This window comes from Heptranchias perlo, chromosome 35 (assembly GCF_035084215.1).
Source record: "Heptranchias perlo isolate sHepPer1 chromosome 35, sHepPer1.hap1, whole genome shotgun sequence".
NCBI classification, from domain to species: domain Eukaryota; kingdom Metazoa; phylum Chordata; class Chondrichthyes; order Hexanchiformes; family Hexanchidae; genus Heptranchias; species Heptranchias perlo.
The window spans coordinates 18,194,296-18,212,646 of record NC_090359.1 but is presented as its reverse complement, the minus strand read 5'-3'; the positions used below and the strand labels follow the sequence as shown (position 1 = coordinate 18,212,646).

General features: G+C 43.9%; 1 protein-coding gene across 2 annotated transcripts in view; it reads left to right on the top strand.

The window, feature by feature from the left end:
• The window catches only part of LOC137302379 (misshapen-like kinase 1), a 202,284-nt gene that overhangs the window by 164,431 nt on the left and 19,502 nt on the right, over positions 1-18,351 (top strand). The window contains exons 21-26 of one of the 2 annotated variants that reach the window (XM_067972004.1): positions 928-1,054; positions 3,965-4,108; positions 6,176-6,284; positions 7,067-7,234; positions 10,318-10,461; positions 11,102-11,236. In XM_067972004.1, the coding sequence (XP_067828105.1) occupies positions 928-1,054; positions 3,965-4,108; positions 6,176-6,284; positions 7,067-7,234; positions 10,318-10,461; positions 11,102-11,236 (827 nt within the window). Of the gene's footprint in view, positions 1-927; positions 1,055-3,964; positions 4,109-6,157; positions 6,285-7,066; positions 7,235-10,317; positions 10,462-11,101; positions 11,237-18,351 lie in introns of both variants that reach the window. The other variant, XM_067972003.1, reaches the window with a different exon arrangement.

The following is an 18,351-nucleotide window of genomic DNA, read 5'->3' as shown; positions in this document are numbered from 1 at the left end:
AATGGACAGATTGGCAGCATGATGCAACTCTTACTTCCTGCCCCAGGGTTGTTACCGGTGTGAGCAACCTTGCCACTGTCCACTCCCACCCGCTGTCATGTTCATCACTGCAGCCGATCTGCGAGAGACGGCCAGCAATCTCAGACGGTTACAAATTAAGAGGAACAACTGCAAATCGGAAATAATAAGAGAAGCAGATTAGTCAGCAGCTGTGTGGAGAAAAGACAGTTTCAGGTGTACACCCTTCATTAGGTTATTGTTATCCAGCCCAAATATGTTTCTCTCGTCCCTGAGGTAAAATTCAATGTCATAGAATCATAGAACATTACAGCTTGGGAGGAGGCCATTCGGCCCATCATGCCTGTTCTTTGAAAGAGCTATCCAATTAGTCCCACTCCTCCTGCTCTTTCCTCATAGCCCTGCAGATTTTTCCCCTTCAAGTATTTATCCAATTCCCTTTTGAAAGCTACTATTGAATCTGTTTCCTCCACCCTTTCAGACAGTGCATTCCAGATCATTACAACTTGCTGCGTTTTAAAAAAAATGTTGCCTCATCTCCCCTCTGTTCTTTTGCCAATGATCTTAAATCTGTGTCCTCTGATTACCGACCCTCCTGCCATTGGAAACAGTTTCTCCTTACTCTATCAAAGTCCTTCGTGATTTTGAACGCCTCTATTAAATCTCCCCTTAACCTTCTCTGTTTTAAGTACCTCACCTAAGTGTCCATTCTTCACATGCAACCATGGGGGCACCACAGACCCCAGCATCCAAATAATACATTTTCCAGCACAGATAGACATCTATGATTAATTTTCCCCTCTCTCCAACCCCCGACCCCCCCACCAATGCATGGATACTACTGCCAAATGCTGCCCCAGAAGGGCAGTTCTGGTGTCCCTATTGATTTTTTTTGTCTTCATTCTTTAGACCAATCCGTACCAGAGACGGTGACACAGACAGCATAAACACAATGGTGGTGCACGATGATGAAGAGCCCGCAGTGGTTGAAACATCTGGCAGCTCCTATGGAGATGGGACAATGATTGTTCAGAGGGTAGGTGTATTGCGCAGTATGTTTCTGCTTACTCGGGTTGAAGATCAGAATATTGTGCATTGCATTGGGGGTGGAGTAGTGTGTTGGAACATTAACCATGTGTTGCTATGACGTGATGAGACTCGAGTTCAATTCTCTCTTTCCCATTACTACTTCAATAAATTTCTGATGTCCAATGATCAGTACAGGGAAGGATCGAATCAGATAGTATCACTCCTGGTTCTCTCCTTAGCAATTCCTGGTTGCTACCCAAGAGTGGGACGAGAGGAGGCCTGGCATCAGGTTGCCTGACCTCTGGCAAAAGGGACGGTGTGACACCAAGACCAGAGGGGATGGGAATTTTTGGGCTGGTCAGCCAAAGAAAGCTATCTGCAGATTTGAAGAATATTTCGAAACGGAGGGGAGATAAAGAGCAATATCAGAAATGTGAACTGCTGCTAGTGGGCATCCTGTCTCTATGTGAGCGCAGGTCAATGATGGTGCTACAGCACTGGTGTGGTTCTCCAACCCACTCTGCCCATCAAGCAAGACTCTCTACTGGAAGCACAGGATTACTGAATAAACCTTTTGGAGTAACACAGCCAGTAAACTATTTAGAAACATGATGAGTATGTATTGGACATCCTCTAATTGGTCCACCCCCAGTAATTCCAGGATATCCCAAAATGTCAGGATGTCCCAAAACACCATTTTTTTTTTTAGGTGCTGATGCTTAAGTAACAAATATTGACACCAGGAAAACCCATTGCTTCTCTCCAAATATTGTCAAGGGATCTTGCATATCCACCTCAGTTGTTGTCTCATCTGAGAGATGACACTTACGACAATACACCCTTAGGCTCCAAAGTGGGGCTTGGACCCATGACCGTCTGACTTGGAGGTGAGAGTGCTACCAATTGAGCCAAGCTGGCATCTAGTACCAGTTGTGACGGGCACCCTGTATCCTGCCAGCTCTAGTGTACTTCAGGTTTACTGTGAAATGGTAAGAAGTCTTTTTTTAAACTGGTATGCGTAATATATTATAACAGATGTCTGGCTGTAGTTCAATTTAGCCATTCTGCTGACATCCATAAATATGTGAGCTTTGCACTTGTGATTTATTACCTAGTCAGAACTGCTTGATTGAATTACTGCCTTGCACCTCAGTGCCAGCTATCTAATCTTTTGTAATATATATTCCTCTGCTCATATCATAAAACGCATGCGATTCCATTTTCCACAGGTTGTTTCTCTCCATTTGGTATTTACAGTATGTGTTTGACGGTCCATGCCTTATTGACCGGAACTTACACTGACATTTTCCAAAAAAGATAGGGGAAGTATTTAATACTCGTCGATCTCCTTTGTGTTGAATGAGGAACTCCAGACTGCCAGTTGGTGCACATCTAAGTGTACTGCCATTTTCACAATAATATTTCTGAATGTCTTTAACATAGAGTTAATGTGAAAAATATCTGCATTTCTGGAATGGTTTCATTGATTTCCTTTTTGATACATAGGAAATTCAATTTGTGAACCAAAAATTGCCACCAACTTTATGCATTCAACCAACCAGATTGCTGTCTTATTTGGGTAGAAACAGACAAGGCTATGTTTGGTATGGGTTTTTATTACTCAAATGTTGAGTCGACCGTAGGGGAGAGCCAAGTGCGAAAATAGATGCTTCACTAGGAACTGTACTGATTTGCGTTCATTTGTATTCCATAATGGCAGAGCTTCTGTCTGTGTGTAGTCTTCAAGTGAAGTGGAATTATAGGTTGGGTGATAGTTGGGTTAGGGTGCGCAGACACAATTTGGTCCCTATTTTAAAGTCATACATTCTGTCCTTATTTTTATATTTCCATGATAAATTCCTGCATCCATATTCATAATGGAAACTGTCTACGTGACACTTAAATTACACTGTCCTGCCTCCACTGGTGGGAGGGTGCAATTACAGTGTGACAAGTTTACATAGTTTCCATTATAAATGTGGGCATAGGAATTTATAATGGAGAAATTTGACAGGAAGGTTTCACACACGCAATATAGAGAGATTGATTGTGTCCATTTTTTGGAAGGTGGACTAAATGGAATCTGTAACATTGGTAAATATGAGTAAAGAACCAGTGCTTTATCCAAAATAAATCGAAGGGTACTGAATGGGGTACGGTAGTATAGTGGTTATGTTACTGGATTAGTAATCCAGAGGCCTGGACTAATATTCCGGAGTCATGAGTTCAAATCCTGCCATGGCAGCCTGGGAATTTAAATTCAATTAATTAAATTTTAAAAATCTAGAATAAAAAAATAATAGTATCAGTAATGGTGGCCATGAAACTACCGGATTGTCGTAAAAACCCATCTGGTTCACTAATGTCCTTTAGGGAAGGAAACCTGCCATCCTTACCCGGTCTGGCCTACATGTGACTCCAGACCCACAGCAATGTGGTTGATTCTTAATTGCCCTCTGAAATGGCCTAGCAAGACACTCAGTTGTTCAAGGCAGCGGCTCACCACCACCTTCTCAAGGGCAATTAGGGATGGGCAATAAATGCTGGCCCTGCCAGTGAAGCCCACATCCCATGAACGAATTTTTAAAAATAGGATTGTCCACTCTTGACGCCAGTGATCTAAGTGGCTGTTGATCCTCAGTATGTTTTCTATTTATGTAATGCATTCAACTCTGGTTACTTGTTCAATTAATTTTTAACTTGGCAATATTTTTTCCAGATCTAATTATTTTGGTAAGTAGAATAGTGACTGGCATTGTGAGGTCGAATGAAATTTTAAAAAGTTACTTAAACTCTGCTAGAAATCATTTTCGTGCAGATTTTGATCAAGAGCTGGTGATTTACTGAAATTGCTCCTGTCCTAATGGTTTAAAGAGAAACCAGGTGCCAAACACGCAATCTTTGTTTCTTTCCACAGACACCGGAGGAGGAACGAGGGGTCCATCATCCAGACAGCAACGGTTTCGCAAGTCACGTTAATCTGCCGGATTTAGTGCGGCAGAGTCATTCCCCGACTGATCCCAAAGGGCCTAACTCTCAGCAGGAAGATAGTATAGCAGAGGTGAGTAAAGCTGCTTCCGTTCCCCAAGCTTTGTTCCTGACTCTGCCATATCAGATGTATGTCGTGTTCCTGTGAAATTTTGGTTTTATCAGTACGTCTTTGCTTTGCGTCCTGCAGAATTGTATCTTGTTTGAATGCGCACTGGCTGTATGCATGTGGCATGTCGATGCTTTCCTAACTCTTTCTCCCTCCAGTTTTCTCTTATGCTCTCCTGATGATTTCCCTCTTGGAAAATGTTCTGCAGGCTTTAGTAACCCTTCCATTTCCTGCTGTCCAAGTAGCCTTTCTTCATGTGATCATAGGCAAGTGAATGTCAATGGCTGTTTTTTTTGTTAGTGCATTCTCTGGACATGGGTAGCACTAGCAAGGCTGCATTGATTGCCCATCCCTAGTTGTCGTCTTGAAGCGATTGTACAACTGAGTAGCTTACTAGACTGCGTCAGATGGCATTAAGAATCAGCCACATGGGGACATCACAGCCCAGCCTGATACTTCTGTCACCCAACATCTGCACATCCAACAGGGACCCTGGAAAGGAACTCTAGTTCAGAGAAGCTGAAGCTAATAGTCCAACAGTGCTCAGCTGTTCACTAACTCAACACAGACTAGGGATTGAACCTGCGACTTTCTAGACTGCATGACCTGGCGCGAGCACTGGACTGGGCAATAGGATGGGCCATGTAGGATTGTGTTAACACAGGGAATGGTGCAGCTTGGGCTTAAATCAGCTTGTGGTTACTCCCCACCCGCCCAAACTGCTAGCATTAAACGTACTGGACATGGAGAAACGATACTTTGTCCATTTTGAACAGTCAATAGAATTAAATTTCTCTTCAGCCAAGATCAGGCACTCGGAGATTTGGGGTAACATCAATGCGAGCCCACATCGCACCGCATGTTGCTGCTCCCTACTGTGTCATAATGCTGCAAAACCAGCTTCAGTAACCAGCACTAAAAGATATATAAAAGAAGAAAATGGTCAAGTCTGCTCAATTTTAAAATATTGGCTTGTATCTCTCTGCCAGCCATCTGTTACCCTACATTTATGCAGTGATATTCCATCTGGGCCAGCTGCTTCCCGGCTGAACTGTGTTGTGCATAGAAAGCAAAATGCACTTGACTTATTGGTGAAGTGATTGATGGTAGATTTTATCTCAGTAACATTCTAGGAATGGCGGCACTCAAATTAAGGGGTGAAAAGTGTGTCGCAGGAACAGGAGTCGGCCCTTCAACCCCTTGAGCGTATTCCACCATTCAATTAAGATCATGGTTGATCTGTATCTTAACTCCATTTACCTTCCTTGGTTCCATGTCCCTTAATACCCTTGCCTAACACACATTCATTTTATAGACATGATAAATCAGCAGCCAGATGAGGGAGATTTTGCCTTAAGGCAATACTCCAGGATAAAATGATGCCGGAGCTTTATCCAGTATCGATCTGTTAAATATACTCTGTTTAAAAAAAAACTCCGGAAATATTCCCATACAGTGACTTTCCCAAGATGGTGGCCGCCACTTTTAATGCCGCTGTAGGGAAGATATGTGATTTTATTTTAACTGAGCCTTGGCTCTCAGCACTCCCTGAATACTGCACCAACAGACGGAGATACACTTAAAGCACGGGATCAGGAGAAAATTGGGGGGTTGAAGGGTCTGCCATATTGATCTTGTGCACGCATAGATTTCCCCTTGCCCCATCCTAGCATTCAATGTGCTAAAAACAAGCATTCAAGCCGAGTAACCATTTGCTGCCGGCTAAGGCTCAATAAGCAAATTTATGGTTTTGTACATCTTTTTGTAGCTTTGTCAAATTGCATTGGTATTGTAACTGTAGGCCCACATCCTGGAGCATTCTTTAAATGGATGGTTTGGACATTTTTTTCAAAGAACTTAAATTTTTCTTAACATGGAGAAAGAGCGGGAAGCGTGTGACTAATCAGGTAGCTCTTTCAGAGAGCTGGCACGGGCACAATGGGCCAAATGGCCTCCTTCTGTACTGTATGATTCTATGATGTGTATGTTACTTTGGCCAGTTTTGTGCAACAGTGCGCCATGTGGTTACAGTTTCAGTCAAGAGGCCTTGTGAAATCGCCTGGGAAATCTTCTTTTACTACGTTTGTTGATCTCGGAATGTACCAGATGGGCGCTGGAGGGGAAACCATACAAATCAGTGGTGAGTACTGAGATGTGACAACTGTGATTATGATCAATGAAAATGATTAAACCAGCCTTCGCCAAAGGGGAGGAAAGCTGAGCTGTCAGTTTTACATTGGCAACAATCTCTGCACTCTGTTGTGTGAAGTTCTTGAGATATAAAAGGAAATATATCTGTTACTGTATCTGCAGGTGGACTAGTGTAAAGGGAATGGCACTGGGCTAGCAACTCAGAGGGTCGAGTGTTTGGTTCCCACCATGGCACGTTGTGAAATTAAATTCAATGTGGTCGTTTGTGAGCTGGTACCATGAAAACTGCCGGATTATTGGAAAAATCACCTGGTTTGCTCGGCATGAGGGCGAACAGGGCTCTAAAGACAGTTACAGAGGCATTAAAATCAAAGAATTCAAATTTCCTGTGCTCCAGGATGCTGTAGATAATGTCTTATACAAGTGTATATGGGGATATTTCTTCCCTTCTGATTTCCTCCCCTTCTCTTGAAGTCATTGACTCTTGTTGAGGCATCAAGGTTAATACCCTCACTGAGGGTTCCTGATCCTAACCATTCCACCATCAGGAGGTGACAACTGGAGGGCAGCCAGTCCCCCGGCCAGTGGGTTTCTTCAGCACACTTTCCAGTGGCCAGTTGAAAGTGTCATTGGCGGAGCCCTTGTTCTCTTTGGAGAATGTACAAGCAGTGCAAATCGAAAAGGGTGGTGAGAAGGATTTGGGGCAGGGCAGGATTGAGTTCATGCATTCTGCAATTAACCATGATTGTTGACGCACTTTTCTGCTCCTAGGTTTAAGTATTAGTGACGTGAGTCGACTGAACCAGATGAAACTAGAGGACAGGAAGTGTTCAGTGGTGAATGTCAATCCAGCCAACACACGACCACACAGCGACACGCCGGAAATACGCAAATATAAGAAGCGCTTTAACTCTGAAATACTTTGTGCTGCTTTGTGGGGTCAGTAATTACAATGTTATCCTTTTAATGTGCTTTTGGTGCTAAGTTGGTCCTTCAGCTGTGGAAATTGTCTAATTAATCTGATTTGTGGAGTTACATCGGGTAATAAAAGTTATGGAAAAGGTACACTATCTTAGAGGCATATAAGATGGTAAATGGTGTGTGAAAGTTAAATCCAGAAAATTACTTCAAACTAGGACAAGGACTCACAGGTTCAAATTAGGAATGGCAAATTTAGATACTTGTCAGGAAAGCCCTTCCTCACACAGTGATCAGCACATGGAATGGACTTCCAGGTAGAGGAGCGGAGGTGAAATTTCTGGAATCATTTAAGAAAAAAAGAGGATGCTGCATTGGAAAGACTTCAGGGTTTTTGCATAGAATTTACAGCACAGAAACAGGCCTTTTGGCCCAACTGGTCTATGCCAGAGTTTATGCTCCACACAAGCCCCCTCCCACCCAACTTCATCTAACCCTATCAGCATATCCTTGGTTTATCTGGGTGATGGTCTAAGATGGGCTGAATGGCTGCCTTCATGCTGAAATGGCTTGCGATTTTGTAACTGTTGGTGTAATCCAGGCTCAGTAATGAGATTCACTCATGGGAATTGAGTAAGAGCTGCCGTTTGTACAGCTGGTTCTTGGTGGGGTAGCTCGATGAGCTTAATTACATTTGTGTTTAGTGTTTGGAGGAGTTTCTGATCCCTCACAGCAAGAGGAATCTGAATGAATTCAGTAGAGATTTCAGGCGTGCACATGGAGTGTCAGCCTAGATTTTGTGGTTGTGTTCCTGGAGTGGGACGAATTTATACCCCACCATGCCTGAATATTCCTGTTGCACACTTTTTTAAAAAAAAAACTGTCAAAGATACACAATTGGAGAAGGTTGCTATCCACTGTCCCCTTACTGAAGTTAATACAGACTTTGTACAAATACTGTTGTACAGTGAAGCTTGGTAATGTAATGCAGGTGCAGCAGAATTCTGCAGGGTGCTTATTATTATGTTTAGAAACAATTTTAATTGCTCAGTGCCTTGCGCTGAGGTGATTAATGCCCCATTTCCATTGGTCTTAAAACTGTTTATTGTGTAATTTACTGGGGTGGGTAAAACCCCTTGAGGAGACCAGGGAATGGAGCCAAGTATTGAAGGAAAAAAATAAATGCGAGGTGATAACTGTTCAGGAGATAGTGCCCTCCCTGGAGAGCTCTGTACGATTAGAGCCTCAATGCCTCCCCCCTCCATGATTCGTAATATAGACCATACACATCCATCTCGTTGTTTAAGCCGCAATAGCTTCTTGTAAGAAAACAACACTCCTCGAGATTAAAAGAAAAAAAAAATTTGCTTGCTGAAAATCTGAAGAACACAAAATGTTGCCAGTCCGTCAGCATCTGAGACAGGTTAGCATTTCAGGTACTGATTATTCCAGAACTGACGAAACGTTTCTACCTAAAACGTGGTTCTAAAATGGAAACAAAATGCTGGGAATAGACAGCAGGTCAATCGAGTCAGAGGCTGTCGTAATCAAATTGTATGGTGCTCTGGTCACACTGCCCCTTGAGACAAGGGAGACATTCAAATGTTGGTCAAGGTGCTGACCCCTGGAGTCAGTGGTCTCCGTTATGAGGAAAGACTGGAGAAACACTGGGCTTTTCAGCCTTGGAAAGAAATTTCCAAAAGGTGATCTTATAAGAGGTATATAAAATAATTTGAGGGAATGGAAAAAGTAAATCTGGAAAAACTGCTTCAAATCAAACTGCAAGAGTAAGGCAAGGGGTGCAGGTTGAAGCTAGTAAAAGATAAATTAGGAATGATATCAGGATGTAGTCCCACGCGTGTGCATACACCGCCCCCACCCCGGGCGTGCACCAGCACCACCACCCTACCTCGCCGTCTCTCCTGGTCACCACCCCCAACCCATTTGTGACCGTTTGTTTTTTTAAAAGGACAATTTAATATTGGGTCAGAGGTCCTTCATCTGGAAATGTTGACCTGTCTTTTTTTCTCTACAGTTGCTGATAGGCCTACTGTATATCACCTGCATTTTGCAATTTTTCTATAACTTATGGCTTTAACTGTGGTTACATTGATCACTCTAAAAGTTTCAGTGCTGTATCTAAGTCTGTTTGTACCAGCACAGTGTGCACTGTAGCAGAGCGATTGGATGGAGCGTTCACCAAAACCTTCTGCACATCAGGAACTCCAATATAAAATCTGTCCCATCTGAAAATAAAATCTGGAAGGATGGCTGAAGCTCCCTGCTATATTATTGAAGCCTTTTCTACAAGAAAATCGACATTTGTTCCTTTTGCTGCCCTGCTTGTGGTGCTGTGGCGGTCAGATGTTTTAGGATTCCAAGTGGGACCTGTTATCCACCTATTGGGTCGTGAGGTTTACATTCCAAATAATGGCACAGCCCGGCTTCAGGAGAAAACTTTATAATGGGGTCCTACCAGGGTCACGTGCACACTACAGCAATGCATGCACCACAGTGGGCCATAGAGGTGGGAATGATGGCCGTCAGTTTTAAGCTTCGGCACAAACTCGAGTTCATAATCTAAGCTGACACTTCAGTGCAGTACAGAGGGAGTGAAGCGCTGTCAGAAATACCATCTTACAGATGGACGTTCAGCTGAGGCCCCATCTGCCTGTTCATGTGGTTGTAAAGATCTTCTGGATGATTGGAAGAAGAGCAGGGAGTTTTGCTGGTGGTCTGGCCAATATTCATCCCTCCACACCACTAAAAACAAACTCTCTGCTTTTCATTTGTTTGCTATTTATGGAACCTTGCTGTGCACAAGTTGGTTGGGCACAACACAACACTGGTTCTAAAGCACTTAGGGATGTTGTAAGGATATGAAATGAGCTATTTAATCCAAGTTTGCTCAATCTTTTTTTCTCTCTCTTATGCGCCCTTTCATCATTTTTCTCTTTTGCACTCTATCATTCAACTCTTTCTCTTCTCATCATTTTTCTTTCTCTCGCAAGCATTGGTGGTCAACAGTCATTACTGTATGAACAAAGCTTCTATCCTCTTGTTGTCTGTTTCTTATTCACTGTGCATTCTGTGCTTTGCGAAAGGTGTGAATCTGCTGGTGGGTACAGAGAATGGGCTCATGCTGCTTGATCGAAGTGGGCAGGGCAAAGTGTACAGCCTCATCAGTCGCCGGCGGTTCCAGCAGATGGACGTCTTGGAAGGGTTAAACCTCCTCATCACTATATCAGGTGCGTGATTATAAAGTACGGAGTTTGAAGTAACTGCTGTAACATTGGCATCCAACGTGTGATCTTCCAGTGTAAAATGGAGGGGAGGTGATATCAAAGAGTTGGGGAATGACAGCTGAGCCAAATCCTCACCTCACTTGACATCTGCACACATGCACTTTCCACCAAGACTCAATGGACAGGAATCGAGAACAGAAGAGGTTGGATGATTTTTTTTACATCCCCACCCCCCCATCGCTCCATCTCTGGGGCCAATTGCAGCATCACAGATGAGATCATCTAGTTCAGTAAAGATCAGGAACCTAAGCATTTCCATTCCAGAACAAGCTACATATCGATTGCTATTATGAGCAGCAAGTTGCATTGCAGCTTGCCCTGTTGTGGCATGAAGTGGTAAGGCACTTACCGTATGGCACCAACTGGAGGAAGCCAAGGTGCTTCCATTAAAGGGGGAGGGGCAAACAACCTATGGCAGCCTTGCCTGCACCTCCCAGCACCACCATTGTAGAACAGGTTTCCACTTTATCCTCACAATGAGGGAACTCGGTGAGGTTTCAGGAGGGGTGGATTTTTTCCTTGCCGTTTAAAGAAGTTGACCATGTTTAATCAAACTTGCTGTACTGTGTTTCAATTATTTCAGGTAAACGGAGCAAGCTACGTGTGTATTACTTGTCCTGGCTGCGGAATAAGATTTTGCACAATGACCCAGAAGTGGAGAAGAAGCAGGGATGGACTACGGTGGGAGACTTGGAGGGCTGTGTGCACTACAAAGTGGGTAAGTAAAGGATGGAGTGCTAGTGAGATGCGAGTAGACCAGGTTCCTGACGTATTTTGGTCCTAAAGAACACTCTCGACGCTTGTGCTGCATGGCACTTGATTGTTGGCCACCGAACATGGCTTTGGCAACCAGGCATTCCAGATGGGAGGTACGAGCTACAAGTTTAACATTCCTTTTAAACGTGCCCAATTTTGAACTTTGTGCCATGGGCAAGTCGCCAGTCAGTGGTTGAGCAGATGGAGCCCCCTATATATTGAAACACTTATATTGGCAATATCCCACGATTAAGACCCTTCAGAGACAGAGACAGAGAAAGAGAGCCTTTGTCGATTAGACTCAAATTATTAGTTCAAAGTTTGGCAAGAAGTTAAATGGGCAGGACATAGAAAGAAATGAGTAAAGAACTGACATTGGACACACTTTACTCGATGTTTGAGATAGTCTACTAAATAAGGTCATGGAGGCAAAAGCTTTGGAGCTCCTCGAAATATCATTAGATGCCATGATGGGACATTTAATGTACTTGAGGGATGAGTTTGATGGACTGAATGGCCTTTCCTTATCTCTGACCGAAGTCCTAAAGATTATGGGGGGTCATTTTAACCTAACTCGCCAGAAGAGAAACCCATGGGATCATGGAACTCAATACACAGTAAAATCAGGCGGGGTGTGAATCCAGCATTGCACCCAATCCCCTCAGTTACACAATGGGCAGGTTAGCTTAAAATTGCCCCCTATTTGTCTGAAAACAGAAGTTGAGGTTCTGTGGAACCAAGTGTAACCCTAGTGGAATTTATCTAGCTTCCTAATACTTCAAGGAATATTTCAAATAAAACAATAACTGATGTCTTGATATGGCTGATCAGTATTCATTTAGAGTCATTTTGAATAGGGGCAAATCTAGTGGTTTATTTTGGTGAGGGGACTGAGACACAAAGTGCAAGTAGGTGTGGGTCAATTGAATGGAACTTCCCCTTTTTCTCCTCTTTACCCCCTCCCCCCCGATACCCTAGTTCTCAGCAGGGTTTCTCCAGATCTATAACCTACCTGTTCAAGTGTTGGGTGTGTGCATGCATCAGCTATCGTGTCAGCAGAAGAGTTTTCTTCCCTCTCATCCGCTTCCAAAGGACCGGGTTCTTTGTTGGAGACCAGTTCCAAAGGTGACGGGCATTCTGCACCTTACACTAGTGACCAGTGTTCTTGTATGTGTCTATACTGTGAGCGTCGATGAGCTATTTGCCTGGTAGCATTACATCTAAGCCTGATCCTGCTCTCACCTGACATCCACACAAACAATTTCTAGCAGGGTAGTGATCAAGAGTGGAATCATGGCTGATTTTTCCCTTTAGCCTCCACCAGTTAGAATCATAGAATGATCCACCAATCATGCCTGTGCCGGCTCTTTGAAAGAGCTATCCAATTAGTTGCATTCCTCTGCTCTTTCCCTATAGCCCTGCAAATTTTTCCCATTGTATCCAATTCCCTTTTGAAAGTTATTGCATCTGCTTCCACCACCCTTTCAGGCAGTGCATTCCAGATCATAACAACTCGTGTAAAATTGTTTTTCTCATGCCACGTCCAGTTCTTTTGCCGATCACCTTAAATCTGTGTCCTCTGGTTACCGACCCTTCTGGCACTGGGAACAGTTTCTCCTTATTTACTCTATCAAAACCCTTCATGCTTTTGAGCACCTCTATCAAACCATCTTCTCTGCTCTCAGGGGAACAACCCCAGATTCTCTCTTGTCTCTCCATGTAACTGAAGTCTTTCATTCCTGGTACCATTTTAGTAAATCTCCTCTGCAGCCTCTCTAAGGCCTTGACATCCTTCCTAAAGTGTGGTGCCCAGAATTGGACATAACACTCCAGCTGGGTCCTAACCAGTGTCTTATAAAGGTTTAGCATAACTTCTTTACTTTTGTTCTCTATACCTCCATTAATAAAATCAGGATCGTGTATGCCTCTTCAGCCTTCTCAACTTGTCCTGCCACCTTCAAAGACTTGTTCACGTACATCCTCAGGGGTCTCTTTCTGCACACCCTTTTAAAATTTTACCATTTAGTTTATGTTGCTTCTCCACATTCTTCCCACCAAAATGAATCACTTCACCTTCTCTGTTAAATTTCATCTTCCATGTGTCTGCCCGTTTCACCAGTCTGTCTATCTCCTCCTAATGTCTGTTACTATGCTCCTCAATGTTTACTACATTCCCAAGTTTCGTGTCATCTGCAAACTTTGGAATTATACTCTCTATATCCAAGTCCAGATCATTAATATATATCAAAAAGAGCAGTGGTCCCAGCAGCTATGGAGACAACAGACAAGTTAACCTTTTGGGAGCAGACCCTTGAGAACCGAAAAATCTGAGGCGGGCAGCTGTAGTGATTGAGAGTGGAACCGTGGCTGATTTTTCTCTCTAGCTTCGGCCAGTTGTAATGATCACAAGAACGTAAGAAATTGGAGCAGGAGTAGGCCATATGGCCTCTCGAATCTGCTCCGCCATTCAATAAGATCCAAAGATTCACAATCCTGAATGAAGAAATTTTTCCTCATCTCAGTCCTAAATGGCCGACCCCTTATCTTGAGACTATGATCCCTAGTTCTAGACACTCCAGCCAGGGGAAACACCCTCTTTGCATCTATCCTGTCAGGCACTCTAAGAATTTTCTACATTCCAATGAGATCATCTCTCATTCTTCTAAATTCCAGAGATTATAGGCCCATTCTATTCAATCTCTCCTCATAGGACAACCCTCTCACCCCAGGAATCAATCTAGTGAACCTTCATTGCACCACCTCTAAGGCAAGTATATCCTTCCTTAGGTAAGGAGACCAAAACTGTACACAGTATACCAGGTGTGGTCTCACCAGAGCCCTACGTAATTGCTGCAAGACCTCCTTACTCTTATACGCCAACCCCCTTGCAATAAAGGCTGACATACCATTGTCTTCCTAATTGCTTGCTGTACTTGCATGTTAACTTTTGTAATTTGTGTGCAAGGACATCCAAATCCCTCTGACTACCAGCACCTCTTAGTCTCTCACCTTTTAACAAAATTCTGCTTTTCTATTCTTCCTACCAAAGTGGATAATTTCACATTTCCGCACATTATACTCCATCTGCCACCTTCTCGCCCACTCGTTTAACCTGTCAATATCCCTTTGCAGACTCTTTGGGCCCGATATTAGGAGGGAGGCAGGTTGGCAGCGGGGGGGGGGGTCGACTGGGCGCACGGGTTACGCGCCCAGTGAAATTGGTGAGTTTGGCACGTGATCGTAATTAAATTGAAATCACTTACCTTGGCTTCCGGGTTTCGCACTGGAAAGCTGCGCAGCGGGTGGACTGCGCACCTGCATCATCGGCTGTCAGCTGGAGGAACCCTATTTAAAGGGACAGTCCTCCACTCACTGCTGCAGAAAATAGGCAAAATTACAGCATGGAGCAGCCCAGCGGGAAGGCTGCTCCCAGGTTTAATGATGCCTCACTCCAGGTCTTACTGGATGAGGTGAGGAGGAGGAGGGAGATCTTCCACCAGGCGGACAGGAGGAAGTGGCCTGCCTTTGCCACCACGAAGGCCTGGCTCGAGGTGGCAGAGGAGGTCACCAGCATCACCGACATATCACGCACCTGCATACAGTGCAGGAGGCGCTTCAATGACCTAACCAGGTCAGCCGAAGTGAGTACTTTTACTCATTCCCCTACACTCCGTCTGCCACATCACCACCCCACATCTCTCTCTGCACTGCCAACACTACTCTATCACATCACTCCTCACACCTACTGAACCCTCATCCTCATCTTGCCTGCACTTCCTCACCTCCCCAGTACTCATCCCACCACTACCACTCAACCCAATCCTCATACAATCTCATGGCTCTGTCTCATACTCACCCTCTGATGCATCTCTTTCACGGTCAGCCTCACCCAACCTGCCACTACCTGTGCTGCAGCCACAGGGCATGTATCATGGATGTGTAGTAGGAAGCATAAGGCAAACATGTCATGAGCATGAAGGGGATGCACAAGGGTGTTTGAGAGTTTGTCATGGTTTTTATTTGATTTCTGATCAACTCACATTACATATTATTGTCACCACTACTGCCACGTCTTGGCCATTCTTGACTGGCTTGTGCAATCAGGCCCTTTCATGAGGTTCTCCATGAAAACCCTTGATGACACCCATTCGGTCACCCTACAGTGGGTGTATGTGTAGTTGCATGACTACTTTGTGCAGGTGCCTGTTGCGCAGCACTGTGTCGTGTAGCTCCACATGGCGGAGGTGGACGGCGTGCCTGGCGAGGCTGGTGATGTTGCTCGTCCTCCAATGGAGTGATGAATGCAGCTATGGAACCCCCCACCCCCATCCTGACGCTGTGAGTGTGAGGGGGTCCGCAAAGTAGGCAAATGTGTTTGGACAGCAGAGTTTAGGGTATGATGTAATAATTTTGAGTGTGGAGACAAGAGTGTGGCGGGCAAAACTTTGTCTGAGGTGACAGAGTGCCCTGCTGCAATGAATGAGGTATTCCCCCCCAACTGTCAAGGAATCCTCTGCATCTCCCAATGGCTGCTGACTGAAAAACGTTTGCAACAACAGGGAGTGTTTCCCACAGCATTGGAAACACGCTGAGGACAGTCCAAAATCGCATCCCTGCTAAAATCTCTTCCCAATGAGGTCTGTCAACGACATCAAGTACCTCCCTATCTAAACTGTCATTCCACCGGCTTTAATTGCCGGTGGGAGTCCCGCGTGCGGAGGCTGTCCGCGTGCACCGATTCGCGTCATTGGGGAACCCGGAAGTGGGCGGGTTGGAGCCGGGCTCCTGACCCGCTCCAGCATTCTGAAATTTTAGGAACCCCCTCACCACAAACGCACCGGCTCGGCCATCCTAAAATTGACCCCTTTGTTTCCTCCTCACAGCTTACTTTCCCTCCGAGCTTTGTGTTGTCAGCAAACTTGGATACATTAAATTCGGTCACCTCATCTAAGCCATTGATATATTATAAACAGCTGAGGCCCAAGCACTGATCTTTATGGCATCCCACTTGTTACAACCTGCCTTCCTGAAAGTGACCCGTTTATTCCTATTCTCTGTTTTCTGTTCGTTAACCAATCCTCAATCCATGCTAATATATTACCTCTAATCTTGTGTAACAACCTCTTGTGTGGCACCTTATCGAATGCCTTTTGAAAATCCAAATATACTACTTCCACTGGTTCCCTGTTATCTACCCTGCTAGTTACACCCTCAAAAAACAGTAATAGATTTGTCAAACACTATTTCCCTTTCATAAAACCGTGTTGACTCTGCTTAATCATATGATTTTTTAAGTGCCCTGTTACTACATCCTTAATAATAGATTTTAGCATTTTCCCTACTACTGATGTTAGGCTAACTGGCATATAGTTCATTGTTTTCTCTCTCACTCCATTCTTAAATGGCAGGGTTACATTTGCTACCCTCCAATCCAATGGGACCTTCCTAGAATCTAGGGAATTCTGGAAGATCAAAACCAATGCATCCACTATCTCTGCAGCTGTCTCTTTTAAAACTCTAGGATGTAGGTCATCAGGTCCAGGGGATTTGTCAGTTTTTAATCCCATCAATTTCTCCAGTACTTTTTCTTTACTAATCTTAATTACTTTAAGTTCCACACTCTCATTAGCCCCTTGGTTCCTCATTATTTCCGGTATGTTTTTTGTGTCATCTACTGTGAAGACAGACACAAAATATTTGTTTAATGTCTCTGCCATTTCCTTATTCCCCATTATAATTTCTCCTGTCTCAGCCTCTAAGGGACCTACATTTACTTTGGCTAATCTCTTCCTTTTTATATACTTGAAGCTCTTACAATGTTTTTATTTTTCTTGCTAGTTTACTCTCATATTCTATTTTCTTCCTCTTTATCGATTTCTCGGTCATCCTTTGCTGATTTCTAAAACCCCTCCCAATCCTCAGGCTTACTACTTTTCTTGGCAACTTTGTAAGCCTCTTCTTTTAATCAATACTATCCTCAATTTCTCTAGTTACCATCGCCGAATCCCCCACCATCAACATCCTGGGGGTCACCATTGACCAGAAACTTAACTGGACCAGCCATATAAATACTGTGGTTACAAGAGCAAGTCAGAGGCTGGGTATTCTGCGGCGAGTGACTCACCTCCTGACTCCCCAAAGCCTTTCCACCATCTACAAGGCACAAGTCAGGAGTGTGATGGAATACTCTCCACTTGCCTGGATGAGTGCAGCTCCAACAACACTCGAGAAGCTCAACACCATCCAGGAGTTTTTATTCCTCAAGAGAGTTTATATTCCTTGAGAATTATGGATTACTTCTTTAAATGTTCGCCATTACCTACCTGCAGTCATATATCTTTTAATCTAATTTCCCAATTTACCTTAGCCATCTTGCCCCCTCATACCTATATAATTGTCATTGTTTAAATTTAAGACCCTAGTTTCGGACTTAACTACATTGCTCTCAAACTCAATATGAAATTCATCATATTATGATCACTCTTGACCAGGAGATCCTTTACTATAAGATTATTAATTAACCATGTCTCATTACATGATACTAGATCTAAAATAGCCTGTTCCCCAGTTGGTTCCTCAACATATTGTTCTAGAAAACCGTCTCAAATGCGTTCCATGAACTCGTCCTCCAAACTACTTTTGCCAATTTGGTTTGTCCAGTCTATGTGAAGATTAAAGTCCCCCACAATTATTGCATTACCTTTGCTACATGCTCCTCCAATTCATCATTTATACTCTGTCTAACACTATAACCAGATCAAGTCTGGACTCTTGGTTGATTTTTCCCTCTAGTCTCGGCCTGTTTTGGTGATCAAGAGTGGAATCATGGCTGATTTTCTCCTCTAATCTAGGCCAATTGTAGTGATCGCAAGTGGAACCTTGGCTGATTTTTCCCTCCTAGCCTTTGCCAATTGTAGCTTCAGCTGAGATGAGCAAATCTTGTAGAGATTGGGGATCAGACCTGGGCTCTTCCTTCTCTGTATGGTTCCAGCTGCTCATTGCATTAACTTGTTGAGCCACGTGGAACATGAAAACCTGTACTTTTCACTGGTTCTTTTGCTATATATAGCTGGAGTA